Source organism: Rhinolophus sinicus, linkage group LG04 (assembly GCF_036562045.2).
Source record: "Rhinolophus sinicus isolate RSC01 linkage group LG04, ASM3656204v1, whole genome shotgun sequence".
In the NCBI taxonomy this organism is placed as follows: Eukaryota; Metazoa; Chordata; class Mammalia; order Chiroptera; family Rhinolophidae; genus Rhinolophus; species Rhinolophus sinicus.
Window position 1 is genome coordinate 102,922,689 of NC_133754.1, and position 20,021 is coordinate 102,942,709.

General features: G+C 53.6%; 1 protein-coding gene across 1 annotated transcript in view; it reads left to right on the plus strand.

Moving 5' to 3' along the window:
- The window catches only part of LOC109457001 (uncharacterized), a 46,321-nt gene that overhangs the window by 7,764 nt on the left and 18,536 nt on the right, over nucleotides 1-20,021 (plus strand). The window contains exons 9-25 of the mRNA XM_019749580.2: nucleotides 92-238; nucleotides 771-935; nucleotides 1,303-1,454; nucleotides 1,715-1,883; nucleotides 4,449-4,557; nucleotides 5,945-6,081; nucleotides 6,402-6,527; nucleotides 6,637-6,807; nucleotides 6,897-7,121; nucleotides 7,312-7,438; nucleotides 8,221-8,420; nucleotides 8,854-9,066; nucleotides 15,624-15,769; nucleotides 16,732-16,859; nucleotides 17,568-17,712; nucleotides 18,579-18,711; nucleotides 19,008-19,160. Of these exons, the coding sequence (XP_019605139.2) occupies nucleotides 92-238; nucleotides 771-935; nucleotides 1,303-1,454; nucleotides 1,715-1,883; nucleotides 4,449-4,557; nucleotides 5,945-6,081; nucleotides 6,402-6,527; nucleotides 6,637-6,807; nucleotides 6,897-7,121; nucleotides 7,312-7,438; nucleotides 8,221-8,420; nucleotides 8,854-9,066; nucleotides 15,624-15,769; nucleotides 16,732-16,859; nucleotides 17,568-17,712; nucleotides 18,579-18,711; nucleotides 19,008-19,160 (2,646 nt within the window). The remainder of the gene's footprint in view (nucleotides 1-91; nucleotides 239-770; nucleotides 936-1,302; nucleotides 1,455-1,714; nucleotides 1,884-4,448; nucleotides 4,558-5,944; nucleotides 6,082-6,401; nucleotides 6,528-6,636; nucleotides 6,808-6,896; nucleotides 7,122-7,311; nucleotides 7,439-8,220; nucleotides 8,421-8,853; nucleotides 9,067-15,623; nucleotides 15,770-16,731; nucleotides 16,860-17,567; nucleotides 17,713-18,578; nucleotides 18,712-19,007; nucleotides 19,161-20,021) is intronic.

Here is a 20,021-nt window from a genome sequence, read left to right on the forward strand (position 1 = left end):
CCTGAGCTGTGCCCTAAACGACCACACGTGTGGGGTGTAGGGAGCACCAGGCGCAGTGCTCAGCACTCACTCACTCTGGCGACCCCTGCAGGTCACTACTGCCCAGTGAGGACAGCCTCTGCTCTTCCCTGCCCAGAGGGAACCCTGAACCCGCGGGAAGGCACACTCTCCCCCAGGGCCTGCCAGCCCTGCCCTGCAGGGAAGTACTGCCCTGGGGAGGGCAGTGGGCAGCCCGAGGGTAGGTACCAGCGCCCAGCAGGGCTGTGTCCTGTCTGGTGCATGGGCCCCCAGGGCTGTCCTCAGAGGCCACAGCACAGTCCCAGTCTGGCCAGCCCACCTTGGTATGGCCTCCTGCCACTCCTTCCCTGGAATCCAGCCCCTCCCCACGCAGCCAAGGGCAGGATTCTGTGTTCAGAGCAGGTGTGACCCGGACATGTCACTGGTCCCCTGGGGCTTCAGCCTCCCCCATAACAGGGGATGATAACAGTACCCATCCCCATAGTTGCTCTGGGGAGTGTTGTTCTCACAAATCCGGGGCTGAGAACAGCACTCAGTGCCCAGGAAGTGCCCCCAGCTGCTCTCTGGGTTTGGCTCTCGCCCCGCATTCCATGCTCAGGCCAAGGGTACCACGGATGCTCCAACGTTTCCTTCCTACTTTAATTTCCATGCCTCTAGGATTAGGGGCAGCAGGCAGGAAGCACAGGGGGCGAGATAGGGGCTCCCACTGTGCAGGCAGCTGCCCTAAAATTCTACATCTTCCCACATCCAAGGACCCTGCTTGGCCGGTTACTACTGTGGAGGGGGTGCGGCCAGCGCCACTCCCTGGAGAAACTCTGCCTTCCCCCTCAACGGACCCTGCCCCCTTGGCCACTACTGCCCACAGGGGACTCTGCACCCTGTGCCCTGTCCCGCGGGGACGATGAGGAGCAGCCCAGGTGAGCATCTGCCCTGTGCCACCCCCACTCCCACCCAGCGGCCCCTCCTTTATCAAAATCTGACCCCAACCCCTGGAACAGACACAAACAGCACAGCAAGACCCTCTGTTAGTAGGCTCTCTAGGGCTCCCACTGGGGTGGACACAGTCTGGCTGCAGGCTGCCCAATGCGGGGCTCTGCCCAAAAATACCTGCCATGCTGCTGGCCACCCGAGGCACAGAGGCCTGAGGGAGGCCCTGGCCAGTGGCCAGGCTCCATTCTGGCACAGAGTATGGCAGTGAGCCAGAAGGTGCAAAGGTCCCCATCCTCGGGGCTGACAGTCCGGTGTGGGGATGCAGAGCCCATGTCCTTCTGCCTCCCTCTCCAGGTGGCATCTCCAAGGGGAGCTGTGAGCCCTGCCCAGCTGGCTCCTTCTGCCCTAGCCTGGGCCTCAGCTATCCCACTGGCTCCTGTGTGGCAGGGTCCGAATGCCCCTTGGACATTGTGGCCTCCAGCCCCATGGCTCTCCCCTGCCCTCAGGTACCTCCCCAGGAGCTGCGGGAGGGAGCCCAGTCCCCAAGCCCTCCAACTATGAGCCACATGCCCCTCAGGAGTGACCTCAGCGCCCCCAGCTCCAGGCCCCAATTCCTTCCCCACCTGCCCCACCGAGCCTCCCGGCGCCCTGCACTTGTCATCACCAGCACAAAGGAAGCACAATGCAGCACCCCTCCTGAGCCTCTGGGCATCCCAACCATGCTCAGCCTGGCTCTCAGAGGTGCCACTTTGTCTCTAATGCCCAGGGTCACTTCTGCCAGCCAGGAGCTGCTTGGCCTGCCGTATGCCACCGAGGGGGGTACCAGCCCTCACTGGGCTCAGACACCTGTCTCCGATGTCCACCTGGCTTTCACTGCCCGCATCCCGGCACCATAGTGCCCAGGCTCTGCCCACCACACACTTACTGCCCGGCGGGTATGTCCAGCAACCCTTGACTCCCCATGCCTCCGGGCCCTCTGCTTTCTCCCCAACACCCTGTCTTCCTTTCATTCAAACTCCATGGAGTGCCTACTGCACGTGGGCACGGTGCTTGTACTGGGAACACCAGCATCCAAGGGCACGCCCACAGCCTTCCTGCTCCCCTCGCCCCACACACCTGGTTCAGCCACCCCACCCTGTCACTTTTCTTCCCGTCGCCTTCTCTGGAACAAGCTCAGTACCCTGCTCTTCCCCACACTCATCCTGGGGGCCCAGGGTGAGCACCTGCACCAGAGGGGATGGCACACAGGTGTTGTCACCTGTGCCACTCTGGGTTGACTATTTGGGAGTGACTCCCTGAACACTGAATGGAGCAGGGCTCTGCAGTAGTGTCAGGTGCTGGTCTTGGAAGCTGGTGGTTTGTCACAGTGACACGAGTTTATTGTCCATGAGTTTGAGTCCAGACACTCTGAACACTCTGTGCATGAGGCCACACTCACACACGTACCCACACTCACACATGCACCCACACTCACACGTACCCACACACACACACCCCCACATTCACACACGTACCACACTCACACACGTACCCACACTCACACACGCACCCACACTCACACACGCACCCACACTCACACACATACCACACTCACACACACACCCACACTCACACACGTACCCACACTCGCACACGTACCCACTCTCACACCCACACCCACACTCACACACGTACCCACACTCACACACACACCCACACTCACACGTACCCACACTCACACGTACCCACACTCACACATGCACCCACACTCACACGCACCCACACTCACACCCACACCCACACTCACACGTACCCACACTCACACATGTACCACACTCACACACGTACCCACACTCACACATTCACCCACACTCACACACGCACCCACACTCACACACATACCACACTCACACACATACCCACACTCACACACACACCCACACTCACACACGTACCCACACTCGCACACGTACCCACTCTCACACCCACACCCACACTCACACACGTACCCACACTCACACACACACCCACACTCACACGTACCCCCACTCACACATGCACCCACACTCACACGCACCCACACTCACACCCACACCCACACTCACACGTACCCACACTCACACACGTACCACACTCACACACGTACCCACACTCACATGCACCCACACTCACACATGTACCCACACTCACACATGTACCCACTCTCACACATGTACTCACACTCACATGCTCGCACTCATGTATTCACACACACACCCACACTCACACACCTACCCACATTTGCACATGTACTCTCCTCACACATACTCATACACATGTATTTACACTCACACATACATTCACATACATATCCACATTCACACATGTACCGCATTCACACATATACTCACACTTACACACGTACCACACATGCACATACCTACAGATGCACAAACATGCACGCAGCATATACAGGAACACACAAACACACACACACAGAAATTACACACATGCACATATGCGGTCCCCAGGGCAGCCCAGCAGACAAAAAGGTGTCCACAAACGTTCATAATGTTTGTCACGTTTTAGGTAAATCTGGAGAAGATCTCCCTGATAAATTTAGTTGTGGGTACATTACCTTTGCAAGTGTTTGATTCACAGGCAACACACACATTTGTTCTTCCCGTGACTATGGTATGAAAGGTATATGTGTCCCTTTTAAATGAGTGCCCCTTACCCCACTATATTTGGGACATCACACGTTCAAAGAGCCTGGCCTGTTGCCCCGTGGTTACTTGTGCAGGTCACAGGGCCCTCTCTGGGGAGCGCTGCTCTCCGGGGTTCCCAGGCACCTCCTTGCTGAGGTGCTGACTCTCACTCTCAACCTCCCCTCACTAATGCTAATTTGCTGATTTGTACCTTTTAGCCCCTTACTCCTGGTCAGATTTTATTTTTTTCCCAGTAGCTCCAGCTACTCACTTTTAACCTTCTCTGTCAGGGAATTTCTTCCCTTATTTCCCATTCAGTGCGTGCACACTGGTACCTACCAGCATAGCCCACACGCACCAGCACACGTCCAGGCCCCAGGAGGTCGAGGACTGGGATGGGATGGGGTGGGAGTTGGGCTTGTTGGAGGAGAAGGAAACTGACACAGGTACATCCCACCCAACCAGGCGGAGCAGCAGGGCGGATTCCAAGTGAGATGTGCTCAGTGTTGACTCAACATGTCTCCATCTCAGCCCAAAGAGCCCTGTGGCCACACAAATGGCCCCTCTCCCCCAGACAGCTTTGCTGCTATCTGAACACCCTCCACTCAGGAGTTACTTTTTCATAAAAGAACAATAATCCTAAGGGGAGAGACTGAATTGCCACCTTTTCATCACTCCATCGGCCCTGGGAAAGCAGCACGAAAGTCTCACACCACGAGGGTGGGCGGCCCGGACTAGACTGTCCTTCGTGGATTAGTTTGTCCAGGCAGGTCCATGGGTACTGATGGGACCCCAGCCCTCGGCTGCCCATCTTCACCAGCTGCTCCTCTCTAGGCACGTGGTCCCCTCCACCATGCCCCCCAGGAACCTTTACACCCCAGGACACGGCAGGCCTCCGGGAACAGGGCGACTGCTCCGTCTGTCCCCCTGGTCACTACTGCAGGTCAGTAACAGCCCACTCTCCTCTGGCTGCTGCCGTCAGAGTGCACTCTCTCGGGGAAGAGGCCCAACAGCTGTGGCCTGTCCTGGGCCCTGCTCTGTGGGTGAGGGGCCGCCTGTAAGACCACAGCCCCATGGGCCACACAGGCCTGAACAGGGAGTGGGAGCCTAACAGTGAGGCAAAGAGCCAGGACAGTTAACGCAGGTATGGAATCTAAAGGTCTCTGCTCATCTCAGCCTAAAAACCTGGGAAGTTCCTTACAGGCAAAATTCTTTGTGCCTCTAGGTGATGCCAGTGTTTTGCACATACACTCAGGGGGAAAAGATGGACAATTCTTCCTTCCACCTCTATTTCTGGACGTTCTACAATATGAATACCTTTTGTCATCAGTTGGTCTGGAGAGACAGTGCATGGTACCTTTAAACAGTATGACCAGGAAGCCAGCCTTAGGGTAACCAGATTCCACCTGAGTGCCTGGTGGAATCAGGTGTGTGCTTCAGGAAACTTCTGTGCAGTGGGGACATTCTCGCTGAAGCAGAAGTCACTGGGAGAATGCTGTAGTTGGGAATCTGGGATTCACAGCCTGAAGGATGGGTGGGGGCTGCCCAGCCTCTGCCTTTCCCCAGAGCTTAAGGGCAGGCCCAGGGCCCAACTCCCCAGAGTCGCCAGACAAAAGGAAAGCATACTGGGGTCTCTGGTTCAGGGAAAGCTGCCAACGTGTGCTGAAGATACACCTGTAATTTCCGGAGACTGGGAATAGGCTCAGCAAGAGAAGAGTTGGTCCACATTTCCTGCAGAGGTGCACCTGCTTCAAAGCAGGTTTTTTTCTACTTAAAGGCGATAGCAGAGGGTCCCTCAGACTCTTCTGGAGGTTCGTATCCCTCTCTGAGGAAATTCGCTCTTAGGTCTAGCCTGCTTTCTCCTGCTGCAGAGCTGGAGGTCAGACTAGTGGCCCTCAGAGCCCAGGCTTTGCATGCTCCCGTGCAGGGGGCAGTGCAGGAAGCAGGGTGAAACCTGGTCCCCGCCCTCCTCATTCCCACAGTGAGGGCGGGGCCCAGGAGCTCCTCCCAGAGGGGCGTGTCCTACCATTGGCAGCCCTGCGTCCTGCTGTTTATCCACTGAGCTCCACAATCTCAGGACAAAGGTGTTCAGGAACCCACCTTTTCCTAAAGGGCACACAGGTGGGGGCTTTGGGCCTCATGTCCCATTTGTCCACTGGACGAACGGTCTCATCTTATTCTCTCGTGTACATGGGCATATTCCCACGTTCTCCTGGGTGTTCTACATTGTGGGTCACAGCAAGACTGTCTGAAACCAAGGCCTGCTTCCTGGTTCGGATCAGCCCTCCATACTGGCCTTCTCTCTTTTGTCCCCTGTCCCTGGCTGTTAGAGGCGGACAGGTGTGGGGAAAATGTCCTGCTGGTTATTTCTGCCCACCGGGGACCTCTGGACTGATGACACCAGGTCCCAGGGAGTCCCAGACACTGTGTCCCCAGGGACAGCTGTGCGCCAAGCCGTGCCCACCAGGTAACAGCCATTTCTTGACCTTGGGGTGTGAAAGAGACAAAGAGCAAGGCTGCCCAGCTGTCACCATAGGACCCATCCAGGCAAAACAGATTCTAAAAATAGTTGACCGCCAGTGCTTCCCATCTAATTTGCATATGCATGTGTATGTGGTTGCATATATCATACATACATAATATGCAGGGGATGTGCGCCTAGTGCAATTCAGAGGGTGACTGATTTGACAAATGCAAAAGCAGGTAGTGCCAGGACTGGTGTCCAGACACCCTGGACACGTGCCTCCCTGCCTTCCACAGGGTCCGATGTGACCCCATGTGTTTCAGGTTTTTACTGCCCAGAGGGCAGTGGACAGCCTACCCTGTGCCCACCGCACACCGTGGCAGCCACCCCCAGGGCCAAACAACAAGAAGACTGTGAGCCTTGCCCCCCTGGGCGCTGGTGCAAAGCTGGTGAGGCACCTGTACTGCAGCCTACAGTGCACTGGTCCTGAGAAGGACACAGGGAGGCCTTTTGGGAGGTGGGGCAGGATAGAAAAGGAGCACAGCCCTTGCTCTGCAGGGGACCCAGCCACCCGCCCCTGTCCTGCCGGGCATTACTGCCCTGGAGGGAGGGAGACCCACCCAGGAGGCCCCCAGGCCTGCCCGGAGCACACCTACCTGACAGCAGAAGGAGGCCAGAGACGAGCAGAGTGCCGCCCCTGCCCGGCCGGGTACCACTGCCCATCCCCAGGTGAGATGCTGTCTCCAGGCTGGAGGCTGAGGGCTTTGGGCAGGAGAGGCCGTGTGGCATCCCTTCTCTGCCTGCTGCTTTTGCCTCAGGTCTCTCTTCCTTCGAAGGCTACCTGTGTCCTCCAGGCCACTGGTGTCCAGAGGGTCAGGGTGCCTTTCTCTGCCCACCGGGCACCTTTCGGACAGAGCCAGGGGCAGCATCACAGGAAGACTGTGAGCTCTGTCCCCCTGGCTACTACTGCCCAGAGGCCGAGCTGAGGGGCCCTGAGAAGGTGTTTGCGATCCCCTGCAGAGCTGGCTCTGAGTGTCCTGCAGGTGAGCCTGCCAGCCCTGCCCCCTTCCCAGGCCCTGCCCCTGTCCTGTCCCCGTGCCCTCACCCCTGAGGCTTAGCCCAGAGCACTTCACACAGGCATGACCACCGCAAGCCCACCTAGTCTCTGGTGGCATCTGTGCCACCTGGATCTCCCCAAGGCCAAGGTGCCTTTCTCTGCCCCTTGTCCCCCAGGTGCTGTGGCTGAGATTGTATGCAGGGCTGGCTCCTACTGTGGGCCCCAGACTGGGGTCCCCCCACTCTGCCCTGGGGGCTATGCCTGTCCTGCTGGCTCCCCCACCTACACTGGCCCAGGGCAGCTGTGAGTACCCCCGTCTATGTGAGCACCCCCATATCTCAGCATCCCTACCTCCGGTCTCTCTAGACAGGAGCCAACCCCTTAGTGTCCCAAAGGATTCAGGGCCACAGACCAGCACTGGGTGACACTTTGAGCCTCTGTCCAGGGAAGGGGGGCGAGGATGCATGTAGCACTTACAGGTCCATCAGCAATCTGCAGGGCCATCCTGTGTGGGGCGGCCACACTCAGCACATAAAAAATACAGGAAGGCCAGTTAAGTGTGAATTTCAGGTAAACAACAAATACATTTTTACTATACACGCAGCCCTGAGCAATATTTGGGAGTTTATAGGCATTGTTTATTCTATGTTAATTCCTCTTGTTCATCTGCAACTCCACTATGACTGGGCGTCCTGGAGTCCATCTGGCGACCCCAAGCCTGTGTCCAGGACTCCTGACTGGGTCCCCCGCCCCCAGCCCCATCAGATCTGGTCCACACATCCCTTTGTCCAGGTGAGGTGTGCAGGGAGCACAGGCCTGGACACTGCTGGATGGCCTGGCCACCTGGGCATGGCTTGACATCCTCCAGGAAGGCATGCTGACCTACTTAGGGTGCAGGCAACTCCAGGGCCCCCGTCTGGGATAACTGGAGGTTCTCCTCACCCTCAACCCCACTGACAGCTTAAGGCCCAAGCCTAGGAATGTGGCGGGGTGGGGGTGGGCTCCTGCTCATGAGATGAGGGGCAAGGGCACACGCAGACCCCATCAGTGTGAAACTGGGACCTGGGGGTTGTGTGTCTGTGCAGCTGCGTGTTCCCCTACTACTGCCCCCCAGGCAGCACCCATCCACGTGCGTGCCCTGGGGGCTCCGAGGCCCTAAACAGGAGCGGACTCAGAGTCTTCCAGGACACCTGCTGCCGCCTCTGTGACGCGGGCACCTACCGCATCCCAGCCCCGGATGCCCTGTCCTGCCAGCCCTGCCCCCCTGGATTCAGCTGCCAGCCAGGTAGGTTTGGGGGCCCAGGCTTCGAGTCACGATAGTGGCCGGCGGGGAGGGACCCACTGCGGAGGGGCCTATCCGAGGAACGGGCCTGTGGTCTGGCAAGACCAGTCACCTGATAGAGAAAGACCGAAGAACACGGGGACTGCCCCATGGTCAGCAGTGGTGGCTACACTGCCCTGTGTCTGCTGAGATGGAAGCATGCTCTGAGGTGTCCGGGGGACCTAGGGGACAGGTGAAGGGGCGGGGTACATACAGTAGGGCACAGTGCGTCTGCTGTCCTCCCTATAATCTAGATTGCCCCCTGTAATTGCTTTTCTTCTCCCTTCCCATCCCCCGCCCCCACCCCAGCAAGCTCAGTCTTACCCTGGACTCTGCCATTTCTGTCCCCGCTTCCACCAGAGTCCCTGGCTCAGAATTCCCATCCGTTTCCCTGCAGGGACAGAGTGGTACCACAGCCAGCCCTGCCCCGTGGGGCACTACTGTCCTGCTGGGACCCACAGCCCCAGGCCCTGCCCCACTGGAACCTTCAGAAACAGCAGCCAGGCGGGGGCAGCCGGAGAGTGCCTGCCCTGCCCTGCCAATACCTTCAGTGCCAGGCCGGGCCAGACTGGCTGCCTCCCCTGTGGGAGCTCTGCTTTCTCTCCCCCCGGTGAGTCACCCATGTGCCTCCACCCACCTGCCCCCACCGGCCAACTGCCCTGGTCTCCAGATACAGGCCTAGCACCCGGTCTCCTGGGCCTGCAGCTTTGAGGGTCAGCAGTATAGACCTCATTGTTGCATGAAGCTATTTGCATGTGAGGGAATGGGTGTCTCCATGGCTCCACTGTCCCCTGGGGGTCAGGGGTGTACAAAATCGGAGTCTGCATGATGACTTCAACAAGCAAACGAGCGAGTGTGGGACACAACTCACAGAAGCTGAGCGATGTGCTGTAGAGGACGCTGCCAAGGGGCTGCTCTCAGACTGTCCGGAAGATGTTTGCTGTTACAGGCAGCAGCCACACCCCACCCCGGCCCGTCCCGGTCCTAGCACCAGGCAGTAGGATCCACCGCAAACCTGAAGCCAGTGGCTCCTAGCTGGCTTCCTCGCCTCATTTCAAAGAGGTGGTCTCACACGTTGTCACTGTGTGAGCATCTGCACGGGGCCCGCTGTGTGGGTGGGAGAGGCAGCCAGATACTTCCTCAGTCATCCGCATCACACACAGTCAGCCTCTGTGGGGCTCCCTCCAGCGCCTCCCCCAATGAGGGCTGACCCAGATCTCCACTGACAGAGCACTGACCATGTGCCATGTGCTGTTCTAAGTGCTGGCCAGACATCTACCCATGTGATCCCCATACCAACTCTGACATAGGCACAGCTGCTATCATCCCTTTTCACAGATACACACACTGACATGCAGAGAGTGTGAGAAACTTGCCCACGCCCAGACCGTTAGTGGCAGAACCAGGATTTGAACCCAGTGCAGCTGACTCTCAAATTCCTGCTCTTAACCATCATGCCATCTTCCTTGTTATGACATTAGACTGTCAGGGAGTCTACCATCATTTCTTGTCTTCTGGTTAAGGCATTCTGTCCCTGAGGTGGCCAACCCCTGAATCCTGCAACCCCATTACCTGGAGGTAAGGGACTGAGGGAAGCAGGCCCTGGGGGTTGTGGTCTAAATTATGTCCCACTGGCTAGTATGGAACAGCCTAGCACAGCCCATTGCTTTAGTCACTGAGGAGTACATTTTTAACTGGTTTCTCTTGAATGATCATCAGGGAATTACAGTTACACCTTCTATGGGCATGGAACTGTAATTTTTGTGGTGAGATGACCTTTAGGTGCCACTAATTAAGTTGTTTAGGCTAAAATTATTGCGGCCATTCTCTGTGACATAGAACCATAGTTGGCGTGGGCTGCCATAATAGAATAAATACCACAGACTGGGCAGCTTAAATAACAGAAATTTACTTTCTCACAGTTCTGGGGGCTGGAAGTCCAAAATTAAGGTGTTGGCAGGTTGGTTTCTCCTGAGGCCTCTCTCCTTGGCTTACAGCCTTCTCCCTGTGTCCTCACGTGGCCTTTCTATGTGCTCGCAGATATCTGGTGTCTGTGTGTCCAAATTTCCTCTTCTTGTAAGGACACCAGTCACCTTGGATCACGGCCCTCCAAAACGGCCTTACTTTAACTTAACCACCTCTGCAAAGGCCCTGTCTCCACAGACAGTCAGCCCATGGCAGGGGCTTTGACCATCTCCGTGTTGAATATTAGAATAAGCCAATATCTCTTCTGGCTTGCGTTCTGATTAGGCTTCTCAACTTCTACAAGAAGAAGTCCCACTCCAGTTAATACATTCTCCCTTTTTATTACCTAAAAGTTTTTGTATAGGGTATCAGTTAAGGCTCACTAGATATCCAACTGGCCTGGCACCTTTATTGAAAGATCACTTGTGGTTGTCATTGATCGAGAATCCCATATACACGTGAGTCTGTTTGGGAATTTCTTCTGCTCCATGCGTGTTTTATTTTGTCACCCTGTCCTAATCACTGTAGCTTTATAATAAACCTTAATATAGTAGTCTATGTCTTCCAACTTTGTTCTTCTTTCAAGGATTGTCTTAGCTACTTGTGGCCCTGGAATTTCTGTATAATCGGATTATATCCACAAGGACATTTGCTGGGATTTCTATTGGATTGCATAGAAACAGATCCTTTGGGAGAGAAATTACATCTTTATCACATCAAGTCTTCTAATCCTTGAATATGGCTTAATTTTCCTCTTATTTAGGTCTTTATTTTTCTAAGTAATGATTTTTGTTTTATCATGTTTTTTGGGTAAAGCCCTTGTATATATCTCATTAGCTTTATTACTAGGTATTTGATATTATTGTAAAAGCTATGAGTTCATTTTCTAGTGTTTTGTTTGTCTAAAAATGCCTTTTCAGCTTTATTCTTGAAGTATATTTGGGCTAAGCAGGGGATTGATTGTAGCTTGACAGTATTTTTCTTTCAGCATTGCAAAGACATATTTCCATTGCCTCCAGCTTCCATTATTTTTCTTAGGAAGTCTTTTTTTATTTTTTTAACTTCTATGGGGGGGAGGATATTGGGGAACAGTGTGTTTCTCCAGGGCCCATCAGCTCCAAGTTGTAGTCCTTCAATCTAGTTGTGGAGGGCACTGCTCAGCTCCAAGTCCAGTTGCTATTTTCAACCTTTAGTTCCACCATTCCCATATGGGAATTTAACTGGCAACCATGTTGTTGAGAGCTCACGCTCTAACCAACTGAGCCATCCAGCTGCCCCTCCAGAAGCTCAGCGGCAGCTCATTGTCTTCAGCCTAGTTGTGGAGGGCGCAGCTCACAGGCCCATGTAGTAATCGAACCGGCAACCCTATTGTTCAGAGCTCGCACTCTAACCAACTGAGCCATCCGACCACCCCAGAAAGTCTTCTTGTATAAGTCTTATATTGGCTCTTTGGAGGTAAATGTCCTTTTATTCTGGTGCTTTTAAAGATTTTCTCTTCGTCTCTGATTTCTAGGAACATAATTAAAGTTTCCTTCCTATAGTTTTTCATTGTATTTATCCTACTAGAGTTTCTTTAGCACTTCTTGAATCTGTGGTTTGATATCTTTCATCAATTTTGTAAAATTCTCAGCCATTATATTTTAAAATATTTATTATGCCCTACTTTCTTCTTTCCTTTTGAGTCTCCAGTTACACGTTATCTTTTTTTTAACAATGCACATGTCCCCAGCACATTATTTGCTGCATTTTTCATCTTTTATTTTCTCTTTCTGAGAATCAATCTGGATACTTTTTTGAGACCTTCATTCCACTTTATTAAATTTCTCTTCAGCTCCATATAATCTGTTACTAAATACATCCACTGATTTTACTTTTTGCTGTTGAATCTTTCAGTTTTAGAATTTCTATTAGTCCTCTGTAGCTCCCTGTTCTCTGTTGAAATTTTTCGTTTTGTCATTTGATTTATCCAACATACTAATCACAGTTTAAAGTGCATGTCATATCTTATAATTCTAATATTTGGATATCTTGAAAGCCTCTGTTGTTTTTTTTCTCTTGATTTATTTATTGTCTGGTTTTTTTCTCTTGATTTATTAACAACTCGTGTGTGTGTGTGTGTGTGTGTGTGTGTGTGTGTGTGTTGCATGCCTGTTTTTGTTTGTTTATTTGAATGCTAGACATGGTCAGAGAAAATTATAGCGAATATTTGAAATTCTGGATGCTGTCACCTTCCTCCGTAGAGGAATTACTTTCACTTTGGAAGACAGTTATAGTGAGAACGAATTAGCTCAACTTATCAGGGATTCAGAAAATCCAATTTTCACAGAGTTAGTCTCCTTGCAATCAGTCCTTATTAGTGGATAGCCCCTCACTGGTCCAAACTGACAACCTGTGATGTTTCCCAGAGACCTTCATTCTTGGTAGGCCCCATTTTTGTTCCCATGGCCTAGGAGACATTCTGAAGCTGCACTTATCTTTTCAACCTCTCAACTGTACCTGTTGAAGTGGCAAATGCTTTGAGGGAATGTGATGCCAGATGTGGTTCTCATCCCTCTGGATTTCCTTTCTCTCCAGAATTTTTTCCCCCTTAACTCCTCAGTTAAGTTCTTCATTCCTTTAAATAGATGTTTTCTGTTTTTTTTCCCTGGCTTTTCTAGTTATCAGTCATAGGAAAATTGGCCTGAAAAAAAGCTACTATGACATTGCTAAAGGTAGAAAAAGTTCTTGTAAGTATATGCACATTTGTAAACTGCCTCTTTTCTTTGTGGGATGAGGTGGAGAAGTTTTTTAATAAATTTATTTTAAAGGTTATCTCATGAACACTAACCTCCAATTATTGTTCTTCATGCCACAAAGGCACAGTGGAAAATACTGTAATAGGTATAATAGGAAGAAAGAGAAAATACATAATAAACTGGCAGAAGTGTCAAATGCTACAAGAAAGGAACCCAAAAAGTCTGATGGTTCAAAATAGGAAGAAACTGCTTCTGCACTGGCAGGGCCAGAGAGACTTATGGAAAAGGTTGTATTTCAACAGGAATGAAGATGAATAAAATCTTGTTGGGTTGAGATGATGGGGGCCAGGTATTCAAAATGATGCTCATTATATAGGTCAGTGGTTAATTTTTTTTCTTTTTGTTTTTTGTTTTTCTCTCCCCCTTTCTTCCACCTCCCCCGCTTTCTCCTGCCTCCTTCCCACCACTCCAGTTCAAGCTGTTGTTTCTCAGTCTAGTTGTATAGGACACACCTCCCTGGCCCATGCTGGTATTATGAGCCTTGCGTTCCCCCCAGGCTGAGGCAGTCAGTCGGCCACTCACAGCAGCTCTCGGCAGCTCTCTCCAGCTGCTGGCCACTCATGGCGGCACACAGTAGCCCGCGGCAGCTCATGCCAGCTCACCGCAGCCTGCGGAAGCTCACACCAACCTCCAGCTGCTTACGGCAGCCCAGCTCCAGGGAGAGCTGTTGTTCACAATCTTAGCTGTAGAGGGTGCAGCTCACTGGCCCATGTGGGAATTGAACCAGTGACCTTGGTGTTAGGAGCATGGTGCTCCAAACACTTTAGCCACTGGGCCGGCCCCAATTAATTCTACAGTCATCAATGCTGGGCCAAGAGTTCAAACTTTTGTTCAAAGTATTTTTGAGCAACAGAAAACTTATTCAAAAGAAGTCTTCCTTAGGGAATTAATATAAAACATGTAAAAGCAACATGGCTCAGGTTAAACTGAGGGGGAAGTCTCATAACTACTCCCACTTAGTAACTACTTTGCCCATGAAGTCCCCAAGGCACATTTGTGGAACCACAGGGCTCCACCAAACCAAATGTGAAGCCCAGTACTCTGGACAATGAGAAGATGTGAAAGACTCTTAGATCAGGGTCATGCCCACGGTCTCGGCAGGGAGCTAGTACAGACGCGCCAAAGAACATTCTAGAATTTAGGGTATTACTATGTTTCCCGGAAAATAAGACCTAACTGGAAAATAAGCCCTAGCATGATTTTTCAGGATGACATCCCCTGAACATAAGCCCTAATCTGTCTTTTGGAGCAAAACTTAATATAAGACCCGATCTCATTTTGGGGGAAACACGGTAGAGAGGACTTGACCACCTAGAACCTGACTTGTAGGAGAACATTCTGTGTCACTTCAGTATTGAGTAATTCCCTTCTCTATAGTGAAAATAATTATCTCTCTTTTTAATTGTCAACTTTCAATCAATTCATTCAACTAATTCTGCTTCGGGTCTATTGGTCACAATGCACCAGATCTGAGTGTTTACCTGCAGTGAACTAAAGGGCTACACTTTACATGTGTTTTTCTTTTTTTTTTTCCATGAGCAGACACCAATCTCAATAGGGGCAAACAGGCCAGAATTGCAGTGAATCCTAGTCCACTACAAGGTCCCAATTGCACTTCTCCCCCAGCTGCCTCTTCCAGAACATTCACCTGGACTCTTCTGCTCCCAGACAGAACTTGAACTTCCCCACCCATCACCTCCTTCTCTGCTGAGAATCCCTGTCCTCCTGGCTCTTCCCCTCCAATCCAATTTCTCCTTCAAGCTTCCTGAGAGTCCTTGGTCTTTGCAGAATATTCTTTGGCGCAGACACGCCAAAGAACATTCTAATTTAAGATATTAGTGGGCACTTGACCACTTAGAACCTGACTGGTAGGAGAATATTCTGTGTCACTTCAGTATTGAGTAACTCCCTTCTCTACAGAGAGAGGCCTGTGCCCGTCCCCCAGGACTGGCCCACATGACTTTATACATTGTGGACAGGAACCACACTTTCCACAGGGCATCAAGTGTTTTCATCGAAATCAGTAGTTCTCAACCCAGACTACACCTTAAAACACTCAAGGGACTTTTTAAAAGCTAGCAGCCCTGCCTCACCTCAATTTTTGCTTAATTGGTCTGAAAGGGGACCTGGACATTAATGTTTTTTAGAGGTTTCCTGATGAATCTAATACAAAGTCAGAATTAAAAAACACTGATTTAGAAAGTCTCATTCACCACCCTCCCCCCCCATACACACACACACACACACACACACACACACACATATGCAAAGACCCTAAGGCCAGCGCTTTGCTAAATGTCGGTGTCTGGATCGCAAACTCCCTATGGACATGGATGGAGAGTTGACTGCTGCAGTCTCTGGCTCACTGTCAGGCCTGTGACGGGTGACAGGACTTCTGTGTCCCCAGGTGCCTCCCACTGCACATGTCGAGGCCTGAACAGAGTCTTCCAGAAGTCAGATGGGTCCTGCATCTGCCAAGCAGGACACGAGTCCTACGACAGGAGGGGCCTGGAGAGTGAGGAGAGCAACAGTGATGAGGACTGTCAGCCCCAGGTACCCACAGCCGTCAGCCGGGACGGAAGGCCTGAGGGGTGTGAGGATGGGCAGCATGTGTGCAGGCCTCTGGGTGTCGCGTGCTTTCCGCGAGCTGTTTGGTCAGTGTTCAGTGCTTTCTGCCGGGGGATTAGCTCCTGTGCAATGGAGAAGACCGCCAAGAGGCCATATCCTGACAAGACATGCGTCTTTGCTGAGCATAGAGCCACTGCTCCCACATTGTGCAGGATCCTGAAACGATTCAGACATCCACCCCCCCCGCTACCCCCCACTGCACGCAAGTCTCTTGTTTGAATCGAGGAGCATTTTGAGAAGAGCATTTTGCGGTTGCTGACAGCTAGCAGGGCCACTCTGAGGACTATAGGGTGAGCACTGAGGGGTAGATGTCCCTGGAGCATTGTAAAACAAGGAGCTGGAGCACAGTGTGCCCCAGGCACACAGCCCGGTGGCAGCAAGGTCCGAGGTCCACCCCTCACAGCCAGCTCTGCAGGCCCTGCATCTGATTTCTTTTTTAAATGTAGTGATGTCTTTAGAGGGTCCACCTCAGCCAGCCAGCCAGGTGGTACAGAAAGCCCTGACACACTCCAGTCTTTCTGACCTCTGCAGCATCCTGCCCTCGCAATCCTACGTCAAAACCAGTCTCACCATCACCTCCGCCAGGAAGCCTTCCCTGACTAGCCCCTGCCTTCACTCTGGCCGACCCTTCCTCACTTCCTAGGAAGTCATCTTAGCTGTTGGGTGTGGACCTGGGTCCAGTCTCCCCAGAGCTGGACCTCCCAATCTCCCAAAGGCAGCAGACTTCTAGTATTTGTATGGGGCCCCTCTACCCACAAGCCTAACCCCAGTCTTAGCACATGGACTAGATGGCCTCTCAGAGGAGCCTGCTTCCCCAGAGTCCCTGCCTGCGTCTCTGGAATGTTCTCTGGTGCTGAGAGCCCCCACCCCCGACTCTCTTCCCACAGGTCGCTGAGCGCTGCTCAGCTGGAGATGTTCGCCTGGCTGCCACCCGCAAGTGTGTGTCCCCCCAGCAGCACAACTGCTCCTCCTTCTGTCACCCAGTGGGTGGGGAGCTCAGCACTGAACTGGGCATGTGAGTGACAAAAGGCCACTGAGAATAGAATGAAGCCACCATTTCCAGACAGGTCCTGACTGTCCCCAGAGGGACCATCCAGAGGGTGTTGGCAGGACCCCGCCCTGATGGGAGACTGAGCTAAGTGCAAGCTCTTTCCAGAAACTGCCCATGGCAGCATCCCTGAGAAGGGAGCAAAGCCATACCAGCTGGGGGCCAGCATCCAGGACTGAGGAGGGGCGGCTATGAGGGAGCGTGAGGGCCACGCCCGGGCCCCCGAGCCAGCTGCCAAGAGCCGGCTCTGACTAGAAGCCAAGCCCAAGGGACTGCGAGCTTGTCCTGAGTTCTAGTGCTCCAGCTGACCTGTGGCCTGGATGAAGTTGCTGAGGGGCAGGGGAGGGGGACTGCTGTGCAGGGAGGCCTGCTGAAAAAATGGGACTTCTCCAGGTTGGAAAGCTCTCTGTCCTCCTTCTCGCTTCAACAGGACACCCAGAGCAGAAACGCTGGGCCTCCCAGCCAGGGCTCTCTGTCCCAGGCATGGTTCCCATTCTGGGAGGTGCCCGCTGCCACAGAAGCAGGGCAAGAGGGCACGGTAATGGGTCATCTGTGGTCCTCTGTTACAAGTGCAGTGGCTACTTAGGAAGATTAGACAACTCGGCCCTCACAGGGGTCTGCGCCAGCTGTGGGGTGTCAGGGAGTGGGCAGCCCTCCCCATCTCTTCTCCTGCAGCTGCCGGTGCCGGGAGTACATCTCAGCAGAAGAGCTCTGTGATGCCCAGTGTCTGGCCAGGGCCCCCCAGCTTACCCTGGCCTGGGGCCCCAGCAGAAAGCTGATACTCAGCGTGAAGGGCAAGGCTGGGGACAGCACCCAGTGGGTGAGCCCAGTTGGGTAACAGCCTCTGCCTGCTGGGGATGGCAGTGGGGGACAATGGGGCCACCAGGGCACCTGTGTCTGTAGAAAACCCAGGCACCAAGTCTAAAGAAACCAGGCATCAGAAGGGAAGGTCCATGTGATATCGGGTCTTCCAGCCTAGTCTGCTGCCATCTGCATGGATTTCCATTCTGTGGGCTGGAGGGAAGGGTAGGAAGGAGTCAGGAAGTGGCATTTCTTATGTCAGTGTCAACCATCAAGTTTGATGCCACAAGGGACCTTAGAAAGAAAGGATCAGCTTCACTTTATAGAAGTGTGACTGAGGCCCAGGGATGTGAAACCACTCACCACAGTCACAGACATGGTGAGCCTCTCGTCCCAGCCTGAAACTCTAGCCACAGGGCAGGACCATCTCTGGCCACCAGAATGGCTGTCTTCAGGGCCTCGAAGCTTCCTTAAGGTGGGAGGGGCTGGTCCTGGTCCCGGACGTAGGTCAGCTCACCCTGAATGTGTGTCTGCCAGAAGGTTCTGGGTGGCTGTGTCTGCTTGCCACTGAAGGGTGGGGCCTGGACAGCAGATTTGGGTGATAGGGGATGTTTCTACGTTGTTCCATAACCAGCACATTTGCAGGTAGGGAGAAAAGAGGGGCAAACAATGACCCTGGAGAGGGGCCTGAGCTGAGTCAGCCGTGTTTTCTGAAGATGAGGAGGGACCCAGGGCAGAGGAGGCCACCTGGAAAGGTTTCAGTGAGGAAGGAGTCATGTCCAGAGGGAGGCTGACCGGGGCCATGCTGAGGGCTCTCTGGGTTTCTGTCTGTCCATCTCTGAAGCTTCAGTGCTGCCCCTCCCCCACCCCGCTGCATGCCCTCAGGAGGTGGTGAGCACTCTGGGCCCAGACCAGTGCTTCCATGGGAACGCCAGGGTCCATCTGGTCCAGTGTGGCCCACATGGCATCTTTGGCTTCGTCGTCTCCAGAGAAGACATGCTTGGCTCCTTCCTCCTGGGTAAGCGGAGACCCCCGCAGCAGACTGCAGCCCCGGCTTGCCCAGAGGAGGGGGGACGGGTGAGGGGGGACGGGCGAGGGGCATGGCTGCACTCTTGCAGGAAGGGTGCAGGATGCAGAGCTTTGTGCTGTAGAGGTGAGAGTCTGGCAGGGGCCAAAGATGGCCCACGAGGCAAGGGTGGCAGAAGGGCTGGCACTGCCCCTAAGAGGAAAGTGAGACAGGCTGGGGACAACAGGGGGCACGTGTGCTCCCAGGTAGGCCAAGGTGCTTCAGCTTTCCTTCCCCCAATTCCCCAGGACCACCTGTGTCCAGCCCCCAGCTGCAAAGGCGGCATTGGACTACAGACCCAGAGTCCAACGGCCCCAGCATCCACCCCCAGATTCCGAACCCAGTGGTCTGCCTGGTAGAAGGGGATGTGATCCTGTTCCAGCTTCACATTCTTCCCCACAGTGAGTTCTGCCCCTCAGACCCTCCCTCCTACCCTGGCTCTCATCCCTCCCCTGCCTGGCTGTCCCCTTTGCAGCCCACGGGGGTGTCAGACCTCTGTGCCTCAGGAGGGGGAAAGGGGGACCTCACCAGGAGACCTCTGGCCTGGCTCTACTCCCCTTGCAAGCCTGCTCAGTGCCAGGCCGCCGTCCTGCCAGGGCCTGAAACCCTCCCAGGGCCAGACCCCTCAGCCTCCTGGCAGGCCCCTCCCTCAGGGACACTTTGGGTTATAAGGACTGTGTCCCTCTCTGTGACTCCCAGCCCTGGAACCTCACAGAACAAGCCTGTGTCCTCTTCACAAGATGGCCTTCACTGACAGCAGCAGACCTCACCCCCGCCAGGCGCGGTCCACCTGCAAGCACTGAGCCACGGTCCCAGCCCTCAGTGGGCCTGACTCCCTCCCATTCTCTGGCTGGCACTCCCCTAGGGCGCAGCTGTGGGTGGATGGGCACCCCACCCACCCGCTCCCACCCAGACACCAGGGCCAGTCGCTGGGCTGGCTGAGACTGGCCTGCCACTCCAAAGGCATGAGAGAACCCAGGCTGGCTTTCTTTTTTGCTGTGTGTGTGGTTTTCTTTTCTTTTTTTTGAGAAAAGCTATGGGGCAGAGAAGTATGAAATAGAAAATAAATACAAATGCAGGCTGTTTTGTTAATTGTTTTATAACAACAAATGCATCCAGAGAATGCCCCATACAAAACAACATAAGAAAGGCACAAAAACGGAGGTGTCCTCCAGGCAAGGCTGAGGATTTCAGCGTCTGGTTAGGGAATTTCAGCTGCAGTCCTAGCGTTGGGATGGGCTATGAGGTGCATCGCACAGCCC